This window comes from Gymnoscopelus braueri, assembly GCF_963280865.1.
Source record: "Gymnoscopelus braueri genome assembly, chromosome: 24".
Lineage (NCBI taxonomy): Eukaryota > Metazoa > Chordata > Actinopteri > Myctophiformes > Myctophidae > Gymnoscopelus > Gymnoscopelus braueri.
This window is the reverse complement of record NC_137626.1, coordinates 8,794,972-8,814,749: the sequence shown is the minus strand read 5'-3', so window position 1 is coordinate 8,814,749 and position 19,778 is coordinate 8,794,972. Positions and strand designations below refer to the sequence as shown.

Below are 19,778 nucleotides of genomic sequence, written 5' to 3'. Positions count from 1 at the left end.
CCTGTCGAGGTGTGTGTGTGTGTGTGTGTGACTGTGTGTGTGTGTGTGTACACACCAAGTGAGAGAATGGAAAAAATGGGAAGATGAAACCAAAACATGAGCATGGAAAAAATGCAGGGCTGAGTGCTCGCTCTCTCTCTCTCATTCTCTCTCTCTCTCTCTCTCTCTCTCACACCCACCCACCCACATAGACCGCAATGGGATGGGATTGAGGTCTGGAGATGATTTGCACCTTCTCTCTCTCTCGCTCTCTCTCTCTCTCTCTCTCTCCCTCGCTCTCTCTCTGTCTCACACACACGGTAATGTTTAACATCAACAAACAACACTTAGTTGAGAGCTCACCACTATTACACAACTCATTTTTCCACACACACGAGTTTCCATCAGAGAGAGAGACACACACACACACACACACACACACACACACACACACACACGCGGCGCTATACCATTAGTCATTTTCGGTATACAGTAACACCTGCTCTCTGTATGCAGGAGAAGTCACGTGTGATCACCTGATGGCCGTAATCATCTCGGCGGGCACGTTCGTCTCGTTCCGGCGGTCTTCTCTTAGCATCCTGGCCCGGCGAGCGTCTCCCCGCGTCAATAATATCTACGTCTCTCTCTCTCGGACACTTCTCTGCAAAAACAAGGGCTATTTTTAGCCCCTAAGCCTCCTCCAAGTTGATCACTGTTTGTTTGCCCAGTCAGGCAGGCAGCGAGCGCTGCACAATAATCAGTGGCGGAAAGTAACTAAGTACATTTACTCAAGTACTGTACTTAAGTACAATTTTGAGGTATTTGTACTTTACTTGAGTATTTCCAATTTCCAATACTTTTGCTTCTACTCCACTGCATCTCGGAGGCAAATATTGTACTTTTACTCCACTACATTTATTTGAAAACTTGAGTTACTTGTTACTTTTCAGATATAAACTATGATATAATGAAACATACATTAACCACTTTAACCCTATTTTATACCTAGGCTATTTGAAAATAGCCGATCTACAAGCTCACAACGCGTCGCATCGCGACACGTTGTGAGCTTGTAGATCTGCTATTTTCAAATATTTAGTACTTTTACTTTTGGTACTTTAAGTACATTTTGATGCCAATACTTTTGTACTTTTACTCAAGTAAATTTAGAATTCTGGACTTTTACTTGTAACAGAGTATTTTTATATCGCAGTATTGGTACTTTTACTTAAGTAAAGAATTTCAGTACTTTTTCCACCACTGACCATATTACATGAGATATGAAATGGATGTCGTTGCTGTCGTTGCAGGAACCTCTTTATCTCAATGTTCTAACCTTTTTGTTTTTTTGTGTCAATTACAATGCCCCACTTGATCATATTCTACATTCACACAAATGCATCAAAAAAATAAAAAATAGCAGATCTACAAGCTCGAAACGTGCCGCGAAGTGACGCGTTGCGAGCTTTGAGCCCCTTTGAGCACATCGCCTGTACGCTAGATAGACAGAGCTTGTGGATCTGCTATTTTTTAATAGCCAACAAATAAATGGTTAAGTGGTTAAAATGTTCGTGATGCTATGTGAACTACTTTTGCTGGGGACCCCCTGGAACCCCCTGGGGGGTCCCCGGACCCCACTTTGAGAACCAATGCAGTAGATGTCATGAAAACAAGGTTCATATTTCAATAAAACCGCATTTTCTCAAACATCAAGTTCAAACATTTACCTTTATAGGTTGAAGTGCTACGGGAATGACATGATAATTTCCCCCTTTGTCAGCGGCTATGAACTTGACGCTCTACAGTTTGGCTGTAATTACTGATAACATGCACTTTGATGAGTGGAAAACTGTGAACTCAACGGCCCAGTCAGTGCCCATGGTCTATATATCTTTGAGGAACACTATAAGCTTATCTGTGTCATTTTAAGATTTCTTTGGCTATTCAAAAATAGCAGATGTACAAGCTCACAGCGTGGCACCAAGTGCTGCGCTATGAGCTTGTAGATCAGCTCTTTCATTTTTTTTTGTGTGAAAATTTGTGCAATTTTTTTAATATTTTTTAAAGCGAACATTTTTAACTCAAATCTTTGCTTCTGGGGATTCCAATGTCTTCTAAATCCTAACCGTTTTAAAAAAAAACTTATGTTGCTGTAATATCAGTGGTTCTCGAACATTTTTCATGTCACGGACGCCTAAAATTATATGAATTTGGCCACGGACCCCCATCTCAAAATATGTTGTTCCAGGGACCCCCCAGAAGCACAGATCAGAGTCAAAAATGTTCGCTTTAAAACATATATATACACATATTCAAAGATTTGTAAAAATTGCCCACGATTTTTCAGAAATAGCAGAGCTCAATAGCAAGCTCATAGCCGCTCTATGAGCCGTGCTATGAGCTTGTATATCTGCTATTTTTGAATTGCTAAAGAAATCTTAAAATGACACAGATGCGTTCGGGTCTTAACACATTCCACGCCAGAGTTTAATATCATAATGTACTCACCAGTGCCAGCAATTTATTGTTGTTTTTTTGTTTTTTTCACCTCGCCACAGACCTCGCTAAATACCTTAAGATTGCGCGTTCAACTGTTTGTAGACACACAGGGTAGCTGTGTGAGTGGCCCAGAGAAGACCGTTTCAATCGGCGATCGTCCATTTTGCAGTAGTCGCAGTTTCTATTAAACAGCGTTCAGCGCGGAGAAAAACAACACCGGAGATTATGGCGGATTAGGGGAAGCCTTAGAGCGGCGTTTCCGGACCTACAATGAAATGTGTCACTGCGAAAAAATAAATAAAAAAATACCACTTGGCGTAGAACTACGCGACTGGCACGCTGCGCAATTATTTAGGTTTGCGACTGCGTAGAACTACGCGATTGGCACGCAATGGGTTAAAGGACATGACACTAAGTAGACATACAGTATTTGGTCCATGAATATCACGATGACTCTTTTATTCGCCCTAATCCACAACAAATAAAGCCAATGAGTTAAATCAGGGGTCTTCAACCTTTTCAGGCCAGGGACCCCCAAACTGATGGGGTGATGGAGCAGGGACCCCCTACCTCTATTTTTTAAATTTTTTGTAATAATATATCATGGTGCAATACACCTCCCAACCGATTTCGGTTTAAATGGCCAGCGATCGGATTAAAAAGCTTTTTATTGAACAATACGGAGGATACGGGTACTTAGACCTGTGCGCTTTAACTTGTAACATCCGTGGCCGGGGGGGGGGGGGGGGGCGTGGGCAGCACTTTATATTTGAAATCTTTCGGCCTTAACGTTTATGTAGATGTGCTGGTTGTGAATGTAAAATTAAAATATTTCATGTTATGTTTAAAGGTAGGGTAAGTGATATTTTTTGGTTAAAACAAAAAGTATTTTGTTAAAAGGTTAAAATACTATATTCTGATAGTAATCATTGCTATAGAGTGTTTGTTCAGTAACAGATGTCTCCCTGTCTCTCCAGCTCTTTAATAAACAGAAAATACATTTTTCGGTAGGTGTCAAAATCTCAGCCAATCAGGAGAAAGTACCCATTTTTAAGCTTAATTTGTATAGTGTTCCAGTTAAAATTTTGTCTGCTAATTTCTTAGTGTCATCACTTCCAATTTCACTTGTTTAATCTATATCCTGATTGAGTTCTCTGTCCTTGTTGGATAAAATTGGAAATGAAACTACAAAAAAAAGAAAATGACGATGTGATACACAACAGGGATGACTGTTCGTCACCCAGACCATAGATTATAGGAGGGGAGGTCTCCGATCGTTTTTCATAGCGTGTGAAAAACCGTTTGTTTCCCTATTATGGTCGAAAATGACTGGGGGGAAAAATGTAAAACCGGAAACGGAACCCAAGTTATGAAACCGGATGCAGTGGTGGTTGAAGTAAGTGGAACCTGAAACTTAGCCTGATTCATAACAGAATAGCGTGATCAGAGCATAAAGATCAATAAAGACCATAGATCGCATTAATGCGATCCTGGCGGCCAGGCGCGCTATTTATTAGATCGCATTAATGCGATAATGGCGGCCAATGAGTTAAAGACAAATTGACATTTTTGGGGGAAAAAAAAGTTTTTAAAAAGTTTTAAAACAAAAATATTGTTTAATCAAACAACAATTTCGCGGACCCCCTGCAGTACCTCCGCGGACCCCCTAGGGGTTGCGGACCCCCTGTTGAAGACCTCTGAGTTAAATGGTTGCCCATTGTCTGAGACAGTGGGTCAAAAAGCAGTGGTTTGTGTCTGCTGTATGAGACGGGCAAGTAAGTGGTTCTCAACAGGCGGTCCGGGGACCCCCCCAGGGATCCATGACGGGGTTCCAGGGGGTCCCCAGCAAAATGAGTTGATACAGAATCAAATTAGTTTCACCACTTTAATCCTATATACAGTACATCAGCTTTTTGAAAATATCTTGTCAACACAAATCTTGTATGGGGGTCCCTGGCAAAAAACGCTTTTTTGATGGAGGTCCATGGCCAATTTTGTTAATGATTCATTCCATTTCATTTCATTAATTTGGGGGTCCTTGAAGGGAATATGTTTGAGAACCACTAAAGTAAGTGACCGGCAAGGCAACAATAAATCCCTGATTATTTACATGAATTCTTTACTAACCACTTAATCCCTATACACAACAAATATAATTTGAATGTATGTAAATGTTTTATCCTTGAATGGCATGCGCAAAATAGGGACTTCAGGTCGAATGTAATTAACCACTGAAGCTATATTCCAAAGAAATAGCCCATCTTCTACAAGCTCATAACCTGTGTGAGCTTGTAGAGAAGCTATTCTTTTTTAACACATTTTAACACAAAATACCCATGGCTGGGTTTTGATGCTCGCACCCTCTGTGAAAGGTAACACTTGAATGAAAGTCAAGTTAACACTTGAATGAATGTCAAGTTCAACACTTCCCAGGTTAAACTGTCCTTACACCTCAGGCAAACGCGTGGACCGCCTTCACGCTCCACTTTCTGCGCACTGCCTGTCTAAAAACAGAACATCTCCGTGTCATGAGAACGTTCTGCCACTAAGAATCTTTTCAAGCAAAACAGGCTATTGTTGGGGCACAAAGGTTGCTGACCTGGTTTGCGTGTCAAACGCATGATCACAACATCCCCCGGTTACACACACACACACACACGCACACGCACATAAACACACGCCACCACTCCCCCAAAAAGGAAACCATAGACAAAAAGTTCTTCAACCATAATTTGGCTCGATCTCCAGTGACCCACACCAAACACAAACACACATTGCTTTGCCCTCTGCCATATTGCAAAATATTTACCAATGCTCTGAATGCTGCAAAGCATAATCTGATCTAAAGTTAGCTCCCAGGTAACCTGGTTAATGGCCAGCGTTGAGGTACTGATCGACCGACCGACACAAGTTCATCATTAATATGAGTTGTGTTGGTGTCCGCAGGCGCACACCGTTTTTCTTTTTAAAACCAGGATCCTATCTTCCCAGTTGTTGCCATCCTGCCAATGGGTTAGCATTAACCCATTAAGACCTGGAACGCATCTGTGTCACGTTTTCATTTGAGCTAAAAAGCATTATTTTGCACTTTGGCTATACAAAAATATCAGATATACAAGCTCGTAGCGCGGCACCGAGTACCGCGCTACGAGCTTGTATATCTGATATTTTTGAAAAATCGTGAAAATGTGTGCAAATCTTTGAATATATATTGTTAAAAGCGAACATTTTTAACTCTTATTCTTTGCTTCTGGGGGGTCCCTGGAACAACATAATTTGAGATGGGGGGTCGGCGGCCAAATACATATAATTTTGGCGGTCCTTGACATGAAAAAGTTTGAGCACCACTGATATAGAAACATACGTTTTTTTTCAGAATACTGTTGGGACTTTGAGGACGTAGAGCCTTCGTTCTACTCCCCCCGCCCAACACTCCCCGCTGACAGGTGCCGCCCCCAGCCCGTAGGAGTACACGCAATGACTATTATCACCCGGGCCAATTGTGTTCGCATAGACGCCCGACAAAGCCGGATGCCCCACGGTGGAATCGAACCCACGACCTCCGTGGTGGTGGGCAGGGACTTTACCACTGCGCCACCCGATCGCCTCTCAAAATCACACTTATCAAATAATTATGAACAAAGTGGATTACTCCAACTTGGGCGACCTAAGGATTTCTGTGATGCTAGAGGGATGCTAAAGGGTCACTTTATGACACTATTGTGCGTTCCCCGTTCACAGGGCGTAGAAGCAACTGATAAAGATGACTGACATTATTCAATCAATAATACAAGATAATAATACGAGGTGATAATACCATATCTATGGGGCTTATGGGCATGATACAAAGTGGAATGTCTTATACACCCCCTAGCCATGGTATATAATCCCAGTCACTGTCTTGTTGGAGTGTATTATTGCGTTTATAACACGCTTTCCATAGATCAGCAACGAGATTCATCGTCTCTTCCCACCAAAACCTCTCAGACGTAGCAGCAGTGCGTTATCGTGATTGTACTGTACAATGGAGAGCTTTATTGTGTTCCAGTGGGGAGCTCCAATTCACCCAAATTATAATTGGCCTTGCATCATACCCAGATAGATCGCTATCCAACCCAAGGTTCTGACGAAGCTCAGCATCCCTCCAATGGCAGAGCGACGCACAAAGCACATCTTGACCTTGAATATCGGTTGCTTTTTTTTTAAAGATAATTATGGAAATGACTCGAGATGAGAAACCTAACTGCCTGCTGGAAAAGGCAACTGTTCAGACAGCCGAATGGAATTGTGAGTTGTACTAGTTGAGCATACTGTAGATTAGATGTCCTTTAATATCCACAAGGTAAAATTGTTTTGCTCGGGTCAATGCATACCTTTTAAGACCTGGAACGTATCCGTGTAATTTTTTGATTTGAGTTCAAAAGCATTATTTTACACTCTGGCTATTCAAAATTAGCAGATATACAAGCTCGTAGCACGGCACCGAGTGCCGCGCTACGAGCTTGTAGATCTGCTATTTTTGAAAAATCTTGAAAATGTGTGCAAATCTTTGAATATATATAATTTTAAAGCAAACATTTTTTAACTCAAATCTTTGCTTCTGGGGGGTCCCTGGAACGAAATGTTTTGAGATGAGGGGTCCGCGTCCAAATTCATATAGTTTTGGGGGTCCTTGACATGAAAAAGTTTGAGCACCACTGACATAGAAACATACGTTTTTTCAGAATACTGTTGGGATTTAGAAAACATTTTGTGGAATCGGCTTCAGGTCTTAATGGGTTAAAGACAATACAAGACAATAAATAAATGTACACTACAATTAAAACACCCAGCAACCGACGATAAAGACAGAGAAGTACTTCAATTCTATAATCGCATAACAGGTGTGCCTAATTCTGAATTTAAAATGGTCTTTAAGGGTACTTACTGTACATGTTTAGTATTCAATACCTGCGACATTTGCAATGCTTTCAGGCACCTGTTTCAGTTGGAGTAACATATTTCCACCTGAAAAAGGGTCAGAGTGAGTGGTGTTGTCATCAATTATTCGTCAGGTTGACACCAATTGATGTTTTTGTCCGTAGGCATGGCCGTACGACGAGACATTCTAGAGGTTTTGGAGTAGAACATGGTGTGGGCGGCCACCGGCCGGGGACACCATTTTAAGGCAGTAATAAAAAATAAATATATAAAATGTTTATTATTTATGACGATGCATTTTACCAGAGAGCTCCTTTCATTTCAAATGAATGAAGAGAATCAACAGGGTACCAGCATACAGGTACAAGCAGCGTAATGTACTGTAGGTGGCACGTGTAACACAATACAATATGGAAACAAGATAATAAAATAATAATACTGGGTGTAATGAAGTAAAAAATATATAAGACAATTAGATATAAAAAAAAAAATTAAACTTAAAAAAAAAAAAATTGGCCAAGATATTTGGTGTCGACGGAAAAAAAGAAGTACAAGCAGTTTACTAAGAATAGAGGGCTTAAGTGGTTAAAGTTATTGTTTTTATCATTTGTTGAGGGCAGATATTACCTGCACTGAGTGAGTGTGTAGATACTAAGCACAATGTACTGGACCAACCCAGACACCACGTCTTTTTAAAGTGTTTAAAGCATGTGCTTTCAACACCTCTCAAATTGACCTGCATGGATGCATTTTTCCGGTTATCCGTGACCTGACATTTGAGCGCTGAGAGTATTATGTGTTTCGTTTGACAGCCAAGCATGCTGTAACGCGCTCTTCCTCCATTCTCCTCGGGGACAACCACAGGCCTTCCTTCCGCACGCATGAAGACAGACAGGAGAGGCTTTGCATGGGAAAGCTTTCCGATGCGCGTACGATCTGAACGTTAACTGGTTGAGCCAGCAGGCTGTCTCCCACTCCCAGAGTCTGACGAGGGGAATCTATGGACTTTCTGTCACAAGAAGGATGAGAGACGGACTGAGGACTGATTTGTTCCTCATACATAGGTTATTTTTTTTCCTTAACCACTTTTAACCTGGCATCCTTATTTTGGGGGCATGTCATTATAGCTTGGCTTTTAGGCTTTGTAAACTAAAGTTGCACAGGGCAGATAACTTACATATTATACTTAAAAAAAATAGTGGATATAACCAATCTACAAGCTGCTATTTCCACAATTTTTTTATATGTTTGAAAATACATGAACATTTGTCAACGTAGAAATTATTGACAATTATGCAAAACATTTCGATTATCTCAAACATAACGATTATTTGACGGGCCTAATTATAGTAAAGATGTTTAATGTTTTTTTTTAAATAGCAAAAATTGCAGATCTACAAGCTCTCAACATGTCACAGACGGTGTGATGATGATGATGCATCGTGAGCTCGTACGATGCAGACCTGCCTGGATATCTTCGCTATCCGTTGTACGCTGAAAGTATACAGGCAAAGGGCCTGAGTGGTCCGACGTCCCACTGTTCAAGCCTTTGTTGTCTGCACACCTGTCATACACACACACACACACACACACACACACACACACACACACACACACACACACACACACACACACACACACACACACACACACACACACACACACACACAGAGAGTCTAGTCTTGAAGGGGAGTTGGGGGCGTGGGGTGGGGGGTTGTTCTTTCCAACTGTACGGCTCCACATGCGCACACACACACACACACACACATGCACGCGCGCGCACACACACACACACTTTGTTCCCCCACACCCTTCTCTCTCTCTGCTATTAATACCTCATAAAAGGCTGTTATCACAGCACATACTTTCCATGCGTCCTAGCCTACCCTCTCTGTCTCTCTCTGTCAGATCCCTCCATCCTACATTGTTTTATGACCCATGGCTCTTTGTCGACCCTCCACTTTTTAGTCCCTCTCTTTTTAATTTTCCGTTTTACAGCTCAATCTTTCCATGACCGTTTCCGTTTCCCCTGGTGCATGCATGTTTTTGTCCTCTGACTCCTCTCCCGTTTTTCTGTGTCGATATTTTTGCTGCATGAGTGACGTGCAGCCGTTCCGAGACTATAGGGTCAAGTGTGCCGCGATAAGCCTCTCTTTGCGTGTGTGCAATGCATGCGTTGCGTGTGTGTGTGTGTGTGTCTGCTTGCGCGCACGCATGCCTGTGTACTTGGGTCATGTCAAGGGCGACGGCTTTATTGTCACATTTTTTCCCACTCAAAAACAGAGACGGTCTTTGTCACAGCTTCAAAGAGAGAGAGAGAGAGAGAGAGAGAAAGGTGATTAACGCGTCAGTTTGCTGAGCAGTGAGGTCTCTATTTTCCAATCGCTCGCTCCCTGTCTCGTTCTATCTGTCACTCACACTGTCTCTTCTATCTCTCTCGCTCTCTCCGTCTCTCTGTCTCTGATTAGTCAGCATTGGTGCAAGGGAGTGATAGCGAACACACACACACACACACACACACACACACACACACACACACACACACACACACACACACACACACACACACACACACACACAGGGAGAGGGAGGGATGGGACCGTCTGACGGCAGAGAGAGAGAAAAAAATCCCCGCCTCCTCCTCGAGCGATTGGCCGGGAGTGAATGAACAAGTGAATGGGCAGAGGGGAGGAGGGAGGGAAGGAGGAGAGGAGGTGTGCGTCACTCAGTGCCTGGCTGCCTAGCACTTATAAGCAGCCGTGGAGCAGAGAGCGAGACACAGAGGGAACAAGAGAGGGAGAGAGAGAGGGCTAGATTACGCAGTCCTGTCTCGTATAACACACACACACACTGGGAAATTCGTTGCACTTTCAGTGCAGAGAAGAATTGAGAAATAAAAAAGGGCCACGTGTGCACGAGTCGTGGACGGACTGTATACTGTAACAGGGGAAAACGTCATTTGCATGTGGAATTCTTCTGTCTTTTTGAGTTGCGAGACGTTGCGAGTTCAGCCCTCAGGTAAACTGGTTTTGCGTTACAGTCGAGCTCAGACCGGCTCTCGCTCTTAGACCCTTGTTGTTTTGCATTTGGTTTGCATGACCTGTGAGGGAAGAAACGCGAGAGAGAGACAGACGCACGGCACGGAAAGACAATAAAAGAAAAAGAGAGAGACACCCCAGGAAGAGGCGCCGATGCTACGGTACCTGTGAGAAGCCCAGAGCGGAAGAAGAAGACGCCAAAAAGAACAAAAAACTGGGAAATTGACTTTGTCCTGGAAGCATAACGCCTGGTCGTGGGTTTTAATAAATAAAACCCCCTCTGCTATTTCCTGTTTGGGAGTGGCTTAGTACTTCCTGGTCCTCCTCCTGCCACCCTGGGGAAGGCAAAGCCCCCCCGAGCTCCCCGACATCCCTCCTCCCCTTCCTCGCCATCGCCGCCGCCGCCGTCACCGTTGAGCTCCGTCTCGGCTTCCTGCCGCCCTTTGACCTCGCGCACGGCGCTCAGGTGGAAGAGGATCTGCCTGCCCGGGTTGCCCGCCATGCACATCAAGACCACCAAGTGCAACCGCTTCTGCCTGGTCGCCTCGGTGACCAGCCAGGAGGTGTTTGACCGCCCCGAGGCACGGGTAAGAGAGAGAGAGCGAGAGCGAAACCGAACAGTATAGGGCTAGTGGTTTTCAACCTTATTCGTGCCAAGGACCCCTAAATTGATATACATTTGGCCCGCGGACCCCCGTCTGAAAATGTTTTGTGCTAGGAACCCCCCCCCCCCCCCCCCCCCCCGAGAAGATTTTTCTAAAATGGCAGATCTACCTCACTGTGCGAGCTTGTGTATCTGATATTTTTGAACATTTTCGAAAAATCGGAAAGTGTTTGAAGAATTTCAAATGATGTTGCATTCTTTAACACCAATGTTCTCCTCTGGGGGTCCCTGGCACAAAACATTTTCAGATGGGGGTCCGTGGCCAAATATATATATATCAATTTGGGGGTCCCACATTGGAAACAAGTAGTGTTTTATTATGCTTTTATGTGTATATCCTGGGTTTAAGTTATATTGTGTTTACTCTTTATTTCTTTTACCAAAATCAAATCAACCGTTCCCTTCAACAATTCCTACATATTTTCAAATATATATATTTAATTTTGGTCTTCATTATAATGTTTTAATAGACACAAATCCAATCATACATACAATATTGCATACAATATTATTGTAGTAGTGGTTCTCAAAGTGAGGTACATGGACTCTGGGGTTACTTGAGGTGGGTTCCAAATGGACCCTCACAGGTTTGCAACTCAGAGTTTACGGTGGTCCTTGAAATGTAAACGTTTGAGGACCACCTGGCACTTGGTATTGTAATTGTATAGCAGACGTGAAGTCCACATAACCAGCTCCGACAGTGTGATGAAAACCGCTTCCGGAAACGGTTCCAAAAATGTGATGCATTAAACCGATTCCGGTTCCTCAGTGTTGGATCCGTTTCCCGGATCCCAGAACCTAATTTATACCACAGTTGGTTCGGACCCTGCGCTGTGATTGGCCGAGAGGCATACTACAGCACTCCAGACATCAGTGTGTAGCATTCCCCATTGTGTATCATTGCTTAACCCAGTGGTTCTCAAGCAGTGGTCCCTGAGGGGGTTCCAGGTGGTCCCCAGCTAAATGATGGAGAGTTGGTAACCAATTGGACCCTTGTTAGATCTTTAACTCTTGAGAGCGTAAAATGAAACGCTCTCAAGAGTTAAATTATTGTTAAACATCTGCATTACTTAATTAAATAATTGTTATTTTGATCAACCTTTTGCCCGTTATCGCACCAACATCAATACAGAACGGAATTGTGGACAAAATCTTGTCCAACGATAACAAAATATTCTAAGTCTTGGGTCTGAGAGGTTAAATCTCATCAAACGGTGGTTCCGTGGCTCAAATGCCCAATAAATAATGGACCTTGATATGAAATGGGTTGAAAACCACTGGCTTAAACCACATGATGGCTTGCTTGCATCCCCAAAATCTGGGCATTTCATAATCGGCGAACATTCTGTGAAAATAGCAGATCTACAAGCTCATAGTTTGGCTATTTTCAGTAAAGGGATTTTTGGTGTAGTGGGAAAAAGGAGTGTTGACCCCTGTGGGACCACGGCCAATGAAGTGTATATAGGGTCTAATTGGTAAATTATGTATCATTGTATATCTGTCCATCCTTTAGATGGAGAGAATCAAAACTATGACCAGACAAGTTACACTCAGACATTCTCTCATTATAACCCATTAAAGGGATAATTCACCCAAAAATGTACCTTTTTTTTCCTATCGATTAGTCACCCTATGGAGACTTGAATTCTTGGATATTTTTTAGTTTTTTGTCGCATTCCTAAGCCAATAATTTGATGACCAGCGGACCGGTAGGCAGTGGTTCCGGTAGGAGACACAAAGGAGACTCTTTGTGTCTCCTACCGGAACCGCTGCCGGTCATCAAATGATTGGCTTAGGAATGAGACAAAAACTAAACAATATCCATGAATTCAAGTCTCCATGGGGTGACTAATCGATAGAGAAAAAGTCATTTTGGGGTGAACTATCCCTCTAAGGCCAACAAACACAATGATTGGCCGTGTTTGCAGGTGGGAAGCCGTCGGGGGGGGGGGGGGGGGGAGGGCCTAACATGTTACTGCACCACGAGCGACTCCCACAATTTGCCTGTGGGGCATCCACAAGTTTCCTATAGGGCATAGTGGGCATCACTTCCTGTCCATTTGATCCCTGATACCTGATCAAATCGACAGGAAGTGATGCCCACCGTGCCCTAGGAAACTAGGTGTGAAAATACCGGGCCTACTTTTTCGGTTAGATTCCAGCTGTCCTTTCCCCTTCTATGGTCTCGCACGCACGCACAGACATGTGCACGGACACGCACACGCGCGCACACACACGCACACGCACACGCACGCACACTCCCCGAGGAAAGGAAAAAGACACATATATATACAGTAAATAATGATGTGTATGTAGGGTGACGTCATGGGGCACTGGTGGTGTTTTTATTTTGTGAATGGAGGTGGAGAACAGATTGTCCCGGGCACGGCGGTGACATTTCCTCCTTGAAACGAACCACCAGCAGGATTTCCTTTGACCTTTTCTTCATGGCATTTTGTGTGTTATTAGACCATACAATGGAAAGCAGGGAGGGAAGTACAGATAGGAGGTTGTGTAGGGCATGGAGAAGTAGTGATTTAAGGTTTTTTTTTCTTCCTGTCGGGCAAAAATGTTATGTTTTTTTCCCCGTAAATGAACGCCCTACTTCGTCATGCTACATTGTCACACAAAAGTAGCAAAAAATAGCTGATCTACAAGCTCACAACGTGCTTGTAGATCGGCTATTTGTGCTCTATTGGAAACGCTTTGAAAGTTAAAGGGCAAGACCACTTTGGTAGAGGTTTGGGTTGTGTAGTTACCTTGCCATGATGTAACTCCATAAGTGGACAAGAAATCAAAAATAATTGCTCCATTGATTAGAAATTGATCATTCAAAATATGCTCCTCATTGACTTACAGTACATTGTACACTGAAACAGCTCACAAAGTCACTCTTTTAGCACGTAAATGAACACAGACAAAGCTGATTCAGACAATATAGAACATCACCAAACCCAGTACTGTTTATGTTCTTAATACAAATGTCAACTTCCTGCTGATTTTACTATTTGAAGATCCGGATCCGGATAGGCGGATCCAGTCCGGGTTTTCTTCTTAATAAAAATAGTTTTATTATTCCACACAGAGGAACCAGAATCAGAGGAAACATTTTTATTTAAAAAAAAACAGTACTGGGTTTGGTGATGTTCTATATTGTCTGAATCAACTTTGATTGCGTTCGTTTATGTGCTAAAAGAGTGACTTTCAGAGCTGTTTCACCGGACAATGTAAGTCAATGAGGAGCATACGTATTTTGAATGATCAATTTCTAATCAATGGAGCAATTATTTTTCATTTCTTGTCCACCTTTGGAGTTACATCATGGCAAGGTAACTACACAACCCAAACCTCTACCAGGGTGGTCTTGTCCTTTAAAGTGGGTGGGTTTCATAAATATCAAACCTATGAAAGGTATTAAATTAAAGAGCTTGTGACTCTCTAAGCTGCTGCATTGAAACAATTGGAACACAGATTTCTTTTTTCCCATTTCCTGAAAAGTATAACAGTTTTGTCCCGACAGCCACGCTTTGTGCAAACTGGCAGAGAGACCAGGATCAGAAGAACAATGGAATGGATTGTAGAGAGCTTTGGGGTGGTTGAAGAATGGCTTGTTGTTGAGAAAGCATTTAAACTTTGAGAGTGTTATAAATGGAACCAAACGTTTGGTTCCATTAGTAACACTCTCAGAGTTACAGACCCCATAAGGGTCCATTTGGGAGTGTGTCGCCTAGTGGTCCCCAGGACCCCACCTTGAGAACCAAGCGATGTATTTGATTGATTGATTGATTTATTTCTTTATTGATCATGAAATAAAACACAAAACACAAAAAAAGCCTACAGCTTGTTTCCATTGCGGTGTGTATGAGGTCATGTCAAGTCTGTGGCGGGGGGGAATACATAGGATACATCAAATACATATTTTACAATATCGATACGAAAGTGCTAAAAAAAAACAACGTTATAGGATGGACCCGCCTTACCTGTGTCTGAGGTACCTAGTTTTACTGAGGTTAGGCTTAAGGTTAGGTTTAGGCATAGTTTTACTGAGGTTAGGCTTAAGGTTAGGTTTAGGCATAGTTTTACTGAGGTTAAGGTTAGGTTTAGACATAGTTTTACTGAGGTTAAGGTTAGGTTTAGACATAGTTTTACTGAGGTTAGGCTTAAGGTTAGGTTTAGGCATAGTTTTACTGAGGTTAAGGTTAGGTTTAGACATAGTTTTACTGAGGTTAGGGTTAGGTTTAGACATAGTTTTACTGAGGTTAGGGTTAGGTTTAGACAGTGAGGTTAGGGTTAGGTTTAGACATAGTTTTACTGGGGTTAAGGTTAGGTGTAGGCATAGTTTTACTGTGGTTACGGTTAGGTTTAGACATAGTTGTACTGAGGTTAGGTTTAGGCATAGTTGCAAAAACGAGAACTGTCAATTACAGCGACTACTGGCCAATCACAGCGGGTTTTGCCTAGAACTGCGGTGGGATCCACAATAACGCCCCAGGAACCACAATGCCTATTACCTACACAGTTCCCTATACAGAAACGGCTTCTAGTGCTGCTGAGCAAACTCTTTATGGTATGTATATATATATATATATACATTCCAGCGATAGCTGGAGTTAACCAGCTAAAGGATGTGTGAGCGTCATGAGCTCCTTCACTGCACCAGCCCCGTGCAACATAACCAGAGTGAGACCAATCACGGGTTGCCATGGGGATCGTCTAAAAAGCCAACCGTTTGAATCATCACTTTCGCTACTAGACTCTTCTTAACAGCCACTCTGTTCCATTTTTAAACCACATGAACCCCAAGCATCCCTACTGTCTCCGGGCATGCCATAGCACTGCGGACATTCGGTGAAAATAGGTGAACATTCTGCGAAAATGGCAGATTTGGGGGGAAATATGCGAACATCCTGTGAGAATAGCAGATAGACCATTGTGAGCTTGTAGATTGCCTATTTTCGGTATTTTGACGTACAACGGAGTATCTAGGGTTTAACCACTTATAACCCTACATACTACAGTATACTTAGTTGACTGGAGTCCCTCAGGGTTCTATGCTAGACCCCCCTCCTGTTTTCGCTATGCGCGAAATATCATTGAAAATAGCCGATCTATAAGCAAACGTGTCAGAACGGGGACGCAAGGTTTAGGTTTGTGTGTGTGTGTGTGTGTGTGCGTGCATGTGTGTGTGTGTGTGTGTGTGTGTGTGTGTGTGCGCGTCAATAGCCTCTTGAGTCAGAGATATGCTATTTTAAAACCGTGACTGTGTGTGTGTTTAAATAGCCTGCCATTCAGACACTGTGGTGTTTTGGAAGCGTTCTGTGTGCATGTCATGCTCTCAGAGCCAAAACACACAAGGTCGCTTCCCTGCTTAATATGTCACTCTTAACCCTTTGAGACCGGGAACGCATCTGCGTCATTTTAAGACTTATTTGGCTGTTCAAAAAAATAGCAGATATACAAGCTCATAGCGCGGCACTCGAGCTTGTAGATCTGCTATTTTCTTGAAAAATCGTGGAATATTTGTGCAAATCTTTGATTATATATAATATATGTTTTAAAGCAAAGACATTTTACTCCGATCTGTGCTTCTGGGGGGGGGGGGGGGGGGGGTCCTGGAACAACATATTTTTAGATATGTATTTGGCCCGAGGACCCCCACCTCAAAATGTTTTGTTCCAGGGACCCCCCCCCCATGAAGCAAAGATTTGAGTTACAAATGTTCGCTTTAAAAAAAATACATATTCAAAGATTTGCACAAATCTTCAAGATAAAAAAAAAATTGCCAAATAAATCTTAAAATGACACGGATTGAATGGGATTGAATGGGTTAATTAGCTTGTTCCAATACGTAGTTAGTCATCTCCAGTCGGGCAGCGATCTCATCGGCTTTGACGCAAGCAGCATACGCACACACATGCTGCTCGCGCACGTGTGCACGTGCGCACACAGACATTGGCATCACTACACTTGCGATGACATAAATATTTCAGGATGGTGATTTTTATGAATGAACATTTTTAGTACAGTATTTTAAACCATGACCCTGAAGTCGAAAATAGCCGATCTTCAAGCTCATAGGCGCGGGCATTTGCGCTGTGAGCTTGTAGATCTTCTGTTTTCGGTGCAATATCACTCCGGCGCGCAGCTATAAATCTGGCATTTAATAGCCTAACCCTAACCTTATCATCTCTTTCTTTTTTTCTTTTTTACCATCTGTGTAACCACTTTAACCATTATTTTACACTTTGGGCTATTCAAAAATAGCAGATATACAAGCTCATAGCGCGGCACCGAGTGCCGCGCTATGAGCTTGTAGATCTGCTATTTTTGGGGAAAAAAAGGAAAATGTGTGCAAATCTTTGAATATACATTTTTAAAGCGAACATTTTTAACTCAAATCTTTGCTTCTGGGGGGTCCCTGGAACAACATATTTTGTTTCTTAAATCATACTGTACTATACTTGGTATACTTGAGGGGACATTTGGTCCTCACAAGTATAGTCACACACACACACACACACACACACACACACACACACACACACACACACACACACACACACACACACACACACACACACACACACACAAGCTGCAGACTCCCTTTGGCAAGAGAAGAGGGACAGATATAGTTGGTGTTAATGGAGCCGATTCTTTTTTTCTATCTAATGTTATTCGTAGCCAATGCAGCGCTCATAGCGTTATTCAGAGCAGCCTCCTGGCTGCCAGCGCTTTGGTATTTATAGACAGAGATATGACACAGAAACATTAACCCATTAAGACCTGAGGCAAAATCAAAATCCTAACAGTTTTGGGGGAAAACAAATTTTTCACTCGTTGCCGTGCTATGAGCTTGTAGATCTGCTATTTTTTAGTAGCCAAAGAAATCTAAAATGGCGCAGATGCGTTCCAGGTCTTAATGGGTTAAATGGGGCCAAGTGATCCACTTTCTAGTTAAAACTGTTAACGTACGTTACATAAGCGTATCATTATTAATAATACAACGGTGCGAGTATTATTAGCGCTGCAGCTATCGAGTATTTTGATAAGAGATTATTCTGTCGATTTCTCCTTTTGATTAATCGCATTTAATTGAAAGGCGTGCTTTTTTTATAATTTTTCTTCGATATCAATGAATGGATTAACCACTCAAGCGTTATCTTACACTTTGATCATTTTATCAAAAGCGATTTTTTATATATTTTTTTATAATTGATTAAATTCATTAGTTTGATTAACTGTTGCAAACCTAAGTATTATGACACTGGGGCTTAAGTTGGTCTTTTTTTCCCCAGGGGTCCTTGAGAGGGTTCCAGGGGGTCTCCAGCTAAATGACTGATGGTTAGGACTTAGGAATCAAATGGATCATTACGTGTCTGTAGCTCAGAGAGTGTACACAGACATCTTTACAAACAATTGCACACAAATTAGTGGGGGGGGGGGGGTCTGGGTTCTGTGGCCTAATGTTGATCAAACACTGGGGGTCACTGGCATAAACTACACTCGAAATGTGACATATTTTCAGCATCACATGTTAAAGCTGCATTATGTACACTTTCCTCTTTTACCCCGGATTTGAACCCGGTTTCCTGTGCAAGCCAAGTGCTGAATTTATTTTGGCATTGAGCTAATAGAGCCGGCCTGCTTGCTCAGGGGATAAATTGAATCTTGACCATCAGGTCAAAATTTGTGTCAGATCCTGTGTCTAGGTGAGGTGAGACATGACATTTGACACAATCTAAAAATGTCTCAATAGAAGAGCAGGGAGACTAAATACAACCACCCCAATGGTATTAATATACTCTACCATACAGATTGGACAAAATGACACTTTATTCATTAAAAAAAGAGTTGCATAGTGTCGCTTTTAGTGTCCCATTGTATTTATTATGTACCACGTTAATTAATTTATCTCTCTCTCTCTCTCTCCCTCTCCCCCTCTCCTCCTCCTCCTCGTCTGTCCAGGGGAGTTTCGAGTCGCTGTTCCGCTCCTTCGACCCGGAGGTGCAGTTCCAGTACTTCAAGTCGTTCCGTCGCGTGCGGATCAGTTTCAGCGACGCCCTGGCTGCGGCCGAGGCCAGGCTGCGGCTGCACAAGAGCGACTTCAACGGCAAGGAGATGAGGCTCTACTTCGCACAGGTACACCACACTACCACGTTACTATAGTGTTACTCCTGTTAGTAATAAGACACAGGTACACCACACTACCACATTACTATAGTGTTACTCCTGTTAGTAATAAGACACAGGTACACCACACTACCACATTACTATAGTGTTACTCCTGTTAGTAATAAGACTAATACACCACACTACCACATTACTATAGTGTTACTCCTGTTAGTAATAAGACTACTGACACAGGTACACCACACTACCACGTTACTATAGTGTTACTCCTGTTAGTAATAACACAGGTACACCACACTACCACATTACTATAGTGTTACTCCTGTTAGTAATAAGACTAATACACCACACTACCACATTACTATAGTGTTACTCCTGTTAGTAATAAGACTAATACACCACACTACCACATTACTATAGTGTTACTCCTGTTAGTAATAAGACTAATACACCACACTACCACATTACTATAGTGTTACTCCTGTTAGTAATAAGACTACTGACACAGGTACACCACACTACCACGTTACTATAGTGTTACTCCTGTT

General features: G+C 42.6%; 1 protein-coding gene and 1 long non-coding RNA gene across 4 annotated transcripts in view; one reads left to right on the top strand and one right to left on the bottom strand.

Moving 5' to 3' along the window:
* LOC308080286 overlaps positions 1-19,778 on the bottom strand; it is a 408,660-nt gene that overhangs the window by 161,578 nt on the left and 227,304 nt on the right. The gene's annotated exons all lie outside the window — the stretch shown is intronic.
* LOC308080278 (calcipressin-1-like) overlaps positions 1-19,778 on the top strand; it is a 42,595-nt gene that overhangs the window by 15,246 nt on the left and 7,571 nt on the right. For 2 of the 3 annotated variants that reach the window (XR_013932679.1, XM_080422074.1), the window contains exon 3: positions 19,066-19,239. Coding sequence is in view for 2 of the 3 variants with exons in the window: in XM_080422074.1 (XP_080278200.1) it covers positions 19,066-19,239 (174 nt within the window). In the remaining variant the exon portion in view is untranslated. Of the gene's footprint in view, positions 1-10,192; positions 11,024-19,065; positions 19,240-19,778 lie in introns of those variants that run through there. The other variant, XM_080422075.1, reaches the window with a different exon arrangement.